The following is a 10,000-nucleotide window of genomic DNA, read 5'->3' as shown; positions in this document are numbered from 1 at the left end:
GTTTATTGATAATCATCATGATGATGTTGCAGTGATTCTCCATTGGTGTTTACGTGTGTGCATGTGTGTGTGTGTGCTTGTGCACGGTGTGCGTATGTTAACATGCGTCCCGTGGGTTCCTGCTTTCCTGAGTTCCTGAATTCCTTTTTTTTTTTGCCTTTTTTGTTTTAGGACAGGGCAGGGAGAGACAGGAAATGAGTGGGTAATGTCAGACAAGTGTTTCCCCCAATCACGCGTGAGGATTTTTTGGTAAAAACCCTCACAGACTCTCTGTTTTTACAACTGTGTGCAATAACTGTGTATTTTTAGTTTTGTTTTAACTATATTTTTTAAGGAACATCAAACCTGTCAAAGGACAAAAGACGGAAATTAGCCTCTTGGCTACAATCTTGTATATTTAGCATTTTTGTTTTAAATGCTGGCAATATGCTGTCCCTTTCTTAAATAAATAAACTTGAAACTTGAAACAGACCCAGATGTGGAGCAAAGTGGAACCCATTCGTCTGGCGAGAGTCGGGTTATGGAATCAAGCAAGGACATTGGACTGTTGACTAGTGTGTGTGTGTGTTGTCCAGGAGGTGTATTGCGATGAGAGGAATCGTGTGGTGTTTATAACTGCGTGTGTGTGTGTGTGTGTGTGTGTGTGTGTGTGTGTGTGTGTGTGTGTGTGTGTGTGTGTGTAATCCAGTCTGGTGTGATTCCTCCTTGACTAACATGTCCCCTTCAGGAGGCGTATTGCAATGAGAAGAATCGTGTGGTGATTATGATGTGTGTGTGTGTGTGTGTGTGTGTGTGTGTGTGTGTGTGTGTGTGTGTGTGTGTGTGTGTGTGTGTGTGTGTGTGCTCCCGTGTTCTCCTTAACTAAGCACTAGGGGGCCTACTGCGATGAGAAGAATCGTGTGGTGATTATGATGTGTGTGTGTGTGTGTGTGTGTGTGTGTGTGTGTGTGTGTGTGTGTGTGTGTGTGCTCCCGTGTTCTCCTTAACTAATCTGTCCACTAGGAGGCCTATTGCGATGAGAAGAATCGTGTGGTGATTATGATGTGTGTGTGTGTGTGTGTGTGTGTGTGTGTGTGTGTGTGTGTGTGTGTGTGTGTGTGTGTGTGTGTGTGTACTCCCGTGTTCTCCTTAACTAATGTGTCCACTAGGAGGCGTATTGTGATGAGAAGAATCGTGTGGTGAGCACCCCGAGCTTCATGTGGGAGACGGACTTCCACTACCACTACATACACGACGGCATCGGCAGCATGGTCAAGCACCTGCTCAGGATGACCTCCAAGTGAACAGGGGTCACACAGAGGTCACACAGAGGTCACATAGAGGTCACACAGGGGTCACATAGAGGTCACATAGAGGTCACATAGAGGTCAAACAGAGGTCAAACAAGTCGTTACAAGTGCTGTGTCTCCATTGGTGCACTTGTGCACTTCAGTGTTCATGTTTCACAAGTGCACCAACTGAGACGCAGCGAAGGACTCAGGAAGCATAGCGAGTAGATGTAAGGCAAGGCAAGTTTATTTATTATATAGCGCATTTCATACACAGGTGCAACTCAATGTTTCACAAAAAAACAGATGCAAAAGGGTAACGCTGGTTAGTTAGACGGACATCCATTGGCGACAAGGCGTTTTATCAGCGTTTCATCATCCTCCTGCCAGACCCTCTGTAGTGCGGTGGCTCCCATGTCTGGAAACATGAGGAGCACTGTACACTGAGGAGCACACACACACACACACACACACACACACACACACACACACACACACACACACACACACACACACGCACATATGCATGCACACACACACACACACACACACACACACACACACACACACACGCACATATGCATACACACACACACACACACACACACACACACACGGAGGAGTAGAGGAGAGTGCACGGTCCTCGTGTCTGGGAGCACTGTAGCTTACTGGTTGAGACGTCAAAAGGGGGTAAACTGCTGTAAAAATAAAAACCTAAAGGAGGAAGTAAAAACAGATAACACAGGAAGTCTAAGCATCAGTGTCCACTAGGGTTGCCATGCCAACTCCTGGCCAGGGGTCCGTTTCTCGATTCTTGTCGTTGCTAACCGTCTTAAGACCGTCTTAAGACCGTCTTACCGTTCCCTTGGATTTAGTGGTGAGCGTCGCTGTCGAGAGAGAGAGTTGAGTCGCTCGTACGAAGGACTTTGCTAACGACGATAGCAAAGACGCTTTCGAGAAACGGACCCTGGTTCAGTAATAATGGATCCCTTTTGTTTGTAAACGATGGATCGCTTCATTCAGGTTGAATCAGGACCGGTATCAGTACTACTGTCTACTGCAAGGGTTCCCAACCTTTTCCAACTTGGGGCCCACTTGAAATTGTCACAAATGTTCGGGGCCCACCTCTGACCCAATTAAGAATAAAACTCAAATAAATCAACAGAAACACACACCAAAATATGATTATTATTTTTGGAAAATTATTTCAAAGCCCACTTGGAATACACCAGTGGGCCCCGGCCCATAGGTTGAAAACCACTGATCTACTGACCGCACTGGCCCTTTGTGACATAAAGCATAATAAATCCAAAAGTCCATAAAGTTTTAGATGTAATGATGATATAGTTTTAGATATGATAACGAATACAGTTTTAGATCCGACAGTGCTAATGTGTGACAGTTGTGCCGTATATTATACATCATATTATTTCTCTCTTGCTACTGGTGCTTCCAATACACTCAACCTCACTAGCTCATGGTTAAAGTGACACTCTGCGATTTTTCACATACTGTAGGACCCCAATTTCCTCACTCGCCAGAGTGTTGGGGACGTGTGAAGATATTTGGTTTTGGATATTCCAAGCAGTCCTTGCAATTCGTGCTATGGGCTGTGGAATTGGGGTCGATGTCAAAAATCCTGGAGTGCCCCTTTAACCCTCACCTCATCAGCTGTGTAACCGTCAGGTCATAACAGCTGTTTAACTAAAGGTGCTCAGTAGAATCTGCTAATTTAATTTATTTGCGGGAACACAAATCTGTGGCAGCAGTATACGTTCACTCTGGTTTCTCTGCTGTTGTGGATACTACTAATAAACTCTGCTCTGGACTAATGTGTGTGTGTGTTTGAGTGTGTGTGTGTTTTATTTGTGTGTGTTTGAGTGTGTGCCAAGGCTGTATGACAACATACACAAATTCACCATCAAATCCCGTTTACAGGTGCTGCCTGCAAAAGCGAACTTGGCTGCACGGTATACAACCAAACGCAAACCGGTCTGTATGCTGCACCATGATCAGTAAAGACAGACCATGGCACATATTGAATGGTTGCCCCACTTACAAAGGACTATACATTGCCCATCATGACCGCATTGTAGCATTGACCCTGAAAGAACTGCGCAGGGCTAACAACGTCCCATCAATTAATTCTGGACATGTTACAATACACTGGGTTTCTCTAACAAATGATCAGTGCCATACATTGGGGGATGTCATCAACCATTCACCTAATACACCTGATCTGACATTAGTCAGTGAGCAGAATAAATATTCTGGTCGGAATTTGTTGTTGGTTTGACAGCTATATGGAAATGTGCTATATTAATGACATACCCATGTGCTAAATAATTGTGGCTACTCCTGTAAAATGATAACATTAATCTTTGACAGTTTGGGCATGTACTTAAAATGTGTGTGCATGGCTTACAGATCTGTGGACTCTCTAAACAGGCTAAAACAATTGACCAAATTCTGCTCAGTATCCAGCATAATTGGGAGCCTCTTCATTTGGGGACGTTGGTGCGACATGTAAGCTATCCATATATGACTGTGGCATCGCATGGTGTTGTGTGTCCTGTGTTGATTTTCATAGTTCTCATTTCATCCAATCACATTAAAGACATGAAAAGACATGATCAAAGACATGTAAGATCACGTTGAGGTCATCAATGTTTAAATCCATTTATTTCATATAAACATATAAAAATAACCGACAGACGGCAACAGCAGGTAAGTAAGTAACGTCAGCAGATAAAATCAACAACTTGTTCCATTTGTACAAAAAAACACATCGACACCATGTGACAGAGGAGACACAGCTCTGTCTAATATACATGTACAATCCAATGGTGTCTATTTCACATGTACATCCCAATGGTGTTTAATACACATGTACAATCCAATGGTGTTTAATACACATGTACAATCCAATGGTGTTTAGTATACATGTCCAATCCAATGGTGTCTAATATACATGTATATCCGAATGGTGTTTAATACACATGTACAATCGAATGGTGTTTAATATACATGTACAATCCAATGGTGTTTAATATACATGTACAATCCAATGGTGTTTAATATACATGTACATCCCAATGGTGTTTAGTATACATGTACAATCCAATGGTGTCTATTTCACATGTACAATCCAATGGTGTTTACAGTACAGTATTACATATACATCCCAACGGTTCAAAAGACAGAAGTTTACCGCGTTCATGTTCGACTTTTTGCTTATTTATTTATTCCTGAGCCCACGTGATGATGCCCAGACGCAAAACGCGACGTTCACTCTAAAGGAAAGAGCAGAAAAGTCAAACAAGTGTGCTGTACGATTCTTTCTTTTGATTTAGTGAACACTGCCTGCTTTTACCAGCACAAAGAAGCTGTGCACGAACCCAACGTTGTTTTCAATTTAGACACCAGACAGGTGGGTTTACAGTGGGGTGAATATGCATCCCAGTTTACAGCTTAGACTCGGTTTACAGTGTGGCCTGAACATCAGAGAAGGGTGTTACGTCTCAGTCTTTAGCGTAGCATCTTAGATATCCGACATGACTGTTTGTACAGTAGAAGTATTAAATATAAATATTATACCCACATCAGACAGGAGTGTTTAGAAACATTATATCAATATTTCTGATAGTTTTAGAAAGCGGATTTCAAATCTCCAGTTTTGTAATAACAGTAGCATCAGTAGCATGGAGTGTTGCTTTTACAATACAGTGTTAAATCTGAATCCCAGGAGTGTTTACATATTAGCTATGGAGCCACAGTATAAGATAAGAGACTTTGTCCTGAGAAACATACTGTTCATCTCATAGTTACACGGCGCAACACTGAGACACATTAAAGGGTTAAACATGCATGAACATTACAGTTGTAGAAATATACGAGGAGACACACACACACACACACACACACACACACACACACACACACACACACACACACACACACACACACACACACACACACACACACACACACACACACACAGGAGACCTCACTGTGTCACAGTACACGGTTGGTGTCGGGTGAGGAGTCAAATCAATGTCTCTGTGCTGGATTACGGATTATGGATTATGGATCTATACTGGGGCAGTCAGGTTAACGGTTAGGCAGGTGGTCTTATGATCAGAGGGTTGCAGGTTCCAATCCCACTCTTACCTCTCCCTACACTTTCATCCATGGCTGAAGGAGATCTAGTCTGGATTATATCTAATCTGGTGTGGGATCTGCAGTCGTCTGTAGTAGAGATCTGGGCTTTGACCCATCAGGACCGGGATTAGGATCTGGTCTGGATCTAGTCTGGGTCAGAGATCAGGTCTGGATGGGTCATGGATCTGGTTAGAAATCAGGTCTGGATGGGTCTTGGATCTGGTTAGTCAGGGCCTCATCAGATTTGGATCTAGTCTGGGTTAGGGATCTACTCTGAGGGATCTACTCTGAGGGATCTACTCTGAGGGATCTACTTTCTCTCATCAGACCAGTCGTGGTTTAGCAGCTCCACGGTCTTCAGACTGATCTTGTCTGGCAACGGATCCCATTGACTTGTAAAGGCGGACGTGTAATGCATTGTCACTTCTTTTGCAGGCTACCCGGACTAGTATAGGCGGACATGTAATGCATTTTAACAGACGGTGCGCGTCACGAACCATCAGGTTCCATGCTAAGCGGTTAGGCCGTCAGACTTCTAGCCCAAAGGTTGCCGGTTCGACTCTCAACCTGCCAGGTTGGTGGGAGGAGTAATTAACCAGTGCTCTCTCCATCCGCCTCCATGACTGAGGTATCCTGAGCATGGTACCTTCAAACCGCACTGCACCCTTGGGGCGCTGTTTTGGGGGCTACCCCCTTGCACGGGCGTGTCATAAATGCAATTTTGTCACAGAGGGCTTATTTCTGTCTACACCACATCTGTCGCCGCAGACGTTGCATCAATAACGTAATAGCCATGATGAGCAAAAAATGCTCACGAGACGATGAACTCACAACCGCGGGTGGTTGGAACCATGTGACACACATTTGGCCAAGCCAGACACGATTACTACCCATCATACAACACTGTCACCCCAGAATACATTGCTGACTACATGTGAATGCAGACGTTGCGGAATGTCAAATGCACCTACAGACAATGGGAGTTTCCAGTTGTGCCTAAACCATCTGAAACCACTAGTAGTAGGGTGCGTCACCGCGGAGGCAACGAGCCTCAACAGAGATCAGCAACTGCAGGGATTGCGCCGCGTGGTCCGTCTGCAATCGCTCCGATCCCACGAGTGTTGGGACCATGTGACACACATGGTCGCACGTCGGTGACATCAGCCCAACATTTGGCCAAGCCAGACACGATTACTACCCATCATACAACACTTTCACCACAGAATACATTGCTGACTACATGTGAATGCAGACGTTGCAGAATGTCAAATGCACCTACAGACAATGGGAGTTTCTAGATGTGCCTAAACCATCTGAAACCGGTAGTAGTAGGGTGTTCGGATTAGCTACGCAGGCGCTACACAGGCGCTTCCTCATTTCCCCCTTCTACAAAGGAAGGCATTGGTTACTTTCCGAGTGTCCAAACCTGCGAGTTTCCAAGGTGGGCTCAGCTGTCACCTCCGTGACCTCTGAATCATGGGCGTCATTTTAGGGGGGGATGGTGGGGACATGTTCATACCACTTTAGGGGGGGGGTGGTGGTGGGGACATGTCCATACCACTTTAGGGGGGGGGGGGTGGTGGGGACATGTCCATACCACTTTAGGGGGGGGGGGTGGTGGGGACATGTTCATACCACTTTTCAGACAAACCTAGCTTTTCCCCACCACATTTTCTCAAATATAATGCAAAAACAGCATATCCGGACAATTTGTCATTGAAATGTCCCCACCACTTTTCGAGCCAAACCTTCACCTTTGCCTCTGATCTAGAACTGACTGTTCTCAAGTCAGCGTGATGAAGGTCAGTCAGTGTGCTCCCTCTCAGCCATCATTCCTGAATTAACTGTATATTAGTATATATAGTATAACCTGATGAAAACTCACAGTGATGTGTGGACAACTAAAGGCCAAACGGAGTGTGTGTGTGTGTGTGTATTGTAATCGCATCGGTAAGTGTGGAAAGGTGTGTGTGTGTGTGTGTGTGTGTTCGATTTCAAGTATCTTTTTATTGCAGGACTACTTCCAAGGCTTCTCTGTATAAAGAGGCGTGTGATTGCGTGTGTGTGTGTGTGTGTGTGTGTGTGTGTGTGTGTGTGTGTGTGTGTGTGTGTGGTTGTTTGTGTAATATAGGCCTGAATAGGTTTACTCCTGAATACTAACACTTATGTGAAAACTACTGCTCTTCTAAGATAGACACCTGAGCTCTGTGTAGGGAGTACACACAAACAGATACACACACATTCCGTCGTGTGTACAGAGCACTGTGAAGTGCTGTGTCACAATGACACGGGGAGTTTCCCAGAAGAGCTTTCACTTTTTTCACTTTCACACGCACACACACACACATGCACACACGCACGAACGCACGAACGCACACACACACACACACACACACACACACACACACACACACACACACACACACACACACACACACACACACACACACACACACACACACACACACACACACACACACAGGCAGGCAGAGAGAGATAGAGGAAGATAACCTGCAGAAGTTGCCATAGTTTCATAAACAGTCAATAATAAACAGTCAATAATAAACAGTGCTTAGGCCAATACGTTACTTCAAGTCAAGTATAGAGAGAGTTTGGGACAGTGTGTGTGTGTGTGTGTGTGTGTGTGTGTGTGTGTGTGTGTGTGTGTGTGTGTGTGTGTGTGTGTGTGTGTGTGTGTTGTGACTCGGTACAAAGTCACTACAAGTCTCCACAGTCACATCCATCTGTCTCTGGCTGGAGGGTCCAGTTCAGTTCAGTTCAGTTCATCCTCCAGCACAGACGAAGATATTGTGTGTGTGTGTGAGTGTGTGTGTGTGTGTGTGTGTGTGTGTGTGTGTGTGTGAGTGTGTGTGTGTGCGCGCGTGTGAGTGAATGAGAAAGTGTGTGTGTGTATATTCCTGCGATCACTTTGTGACAGTCTTGAGTCTAGGGGGAGTGGATAATTACAGGGACCGCCCCTTGTTCTGCGTAAAGGGGCGGGGCTTCAGCACAGCGTCTCTGGCATAGCGGCCCAGTCCTGCAGGGGAGTGTCCAGTCGGCATAGCAACGGCTCCTCGTCGCCCAGTCGGCATAGCAACGGCTCCTCATCGCCACCAGCCAAACCTGTAGAATGTTCTGGAAGCAACAGGACAGGAAGTCAGGACAGGAGACACAACCAGCCAATCAGAAGCAAGAGGACTGGGGACAGGAGACACAACCAGCCAATCAGAAGCAAGAGGACTGGGGACAGGAGACACAACCAGCCAATCAAAGGCAAGTCAGGATGCTGCACAAATCTGCCATTGGCCGCGTTCGTGACGCCGCATTGCTGCCATTGCTGTGCAGCGTGCATGCACACTTTGCCATTTCAAATGCATTTAGGTTAGAATTTTCTACCCAGAACGCATCATAATTTCGCATTGCACATGTGGCATTGCTAACGAGGCCAAACACAAACACAAACACAAACACAAACACAGTAACCAACTAACTCTCAACTAACAAGTCAGGGGTGTGTTTCTCGAAACCATAGTTGCTAACATCGCTAGCTACTTTGTTGTTTCCAATGCATTTTCCCATTGGCAACTACCAAAGTTGCTAACAGGCTAACAACTTCTCTTTTGAGAAACTCACCCCAGATGTGAGTTAAGAACTGACAGAGTGGAAGAATGGAGCAACTAAGAGGTGGAGAGGTGGAGATGTGTGGGGGCGGGAACAGACCATGCAGAAGGGTGAAGCAGGCACGTAATTGGTTGGTCATGTCAGAGGAGGCACGTGGTTGGTTGTTGCTGTCAAAGGAGGGCGGAGTTGGAGTCGGAGTCGGAGTCGGGGGAGGGGCAGCGGTGCTGAAGGGGGCGGGAAGAGGAAGAGGAAGTGGAGGGCTCCTGGGAACGGCGGAACTCCAGGTACTCCATGCGGAGCGCGGCGAAGCGAGCGTCACTTAGGGAGCCGCCATGTTGGATTAGAGGAGGAGGAGAGGAGATGCCTGGGAGAGGAGAGGAGAGGGGGAGGAGAGGAGAGAGGAGAGGAGAGGAGAGAGGAGAGGAGAGGGGGAGAGGGGAGAGTAGAGAGAGGAGAGGAGAGGAGAGGAGAGGAGAGGAGAGGAGGGAGAGGAGAGGAGAGGAGAGCGGGAGAGGAGAGGAGAGGATAGGAGAGGAGAGGAGAGGAGAGGAGGGGAGAGGAGAGAGGAGGAGGGGAGAGGAGAGAGGAGGAGTAGAGAGGAGAGGAGAGGGGAGGGGGGAGGAGAGAGGAGATAGGGGAGAGGAGAGGAGGGGAGAGGGGAGGAGAGAGGAGAGGAGAGGAGAGGAGAGGAGAGGAGAGGGAAAGAGGAGAGGGGAAGAGAAGAGGGGAAGAGGAGAAGAGGAGAGGAGAGGAGAGGAGAGGAGGATAGAGGAGAGGAGAGGAGAGGAGAAGAGAGGAGAGGAGAGGAGAGGAGAGGAGAGGAGAGGAGAGGAGAGGAGAGGAGAGGAGGAGAGAGGAGAGGAGAAGAGAGGAGAGGAGAGGGAGGAGGAGTGAGGAGTACATACGAGAAGAGGAGAGGAGAGAAGAGGAGAGAAGAGGAGAGGAAAAGA

General features: G+C 46.6%; 2 protein-coding genes across 2 annotated transcripts in view; one reads left to right on the top strand and one right to left on the bottom strand.

The window, feature by feature from the left end:
* Positions 1–1,283, top strand: part of gatd3l (glutamine amidotransferase class 1 domain containing 3, like) — a 12,489-nt gene extending 11,206 nt beyond the window's left edge. Inside the window, exon 7 of the mRNA XM_063194257.1 lies at positions 1,149–1,283. Coding sequence (XP_063050327.1) covers positions 1,149–1,283 — 135 coding nt within the window. The remainder of the gene's footprint in view (positions 1–1,148) is intronic.
* Positions 1,284–8,301: 7,018 nt separating this feature from the next.
* igsf9b (immunoglobulin superfamily, member 9b) overlaps positions 8,302–10,000 on the bottom strand; it is a 93,838-nt gene continuing 92,139 nt past the window's right edge. Inside the window, exons 29-30 of the mRNA XM_063195814.1 lie at positions 9,150–9,414; positions 8,302–8,564 (exon numbers count right to left, since the gene is read on the bottom strand). Coding sequence (XP_063051884.1) covers positions 9,221–9,414 — 194 coding nt within the window. The 3' untranslated portion in view covers positions 8,302–8,564; positions 9,150–9,220. The remainder of the gene's footprint in view (positions 8,565–9,149; positions 9,415–10,000) is intronic.

This window comes from Engraulis encrasicolus, chromosome 3, assembly GCF_034702125.1.
Source record: "Engraulis encrasicolus isolate BLACKSEA-1 chromosome 3, IST_EnEncr_1.0, whole genome shotgun sequence".
In the NCBI taxonomy this organism is placed as follows: domain Eukaryota; kingdom Metazoa; phylum Chordata; class Actinopteri; order Clupeiformes; family Engraulidae; genus Engraulis; species Engraulis encrasicolus.
Note: the sequence above shows the minus strand (reverse complement) of the source record. Positions and strands in the feature narration are given on the sequence as shown.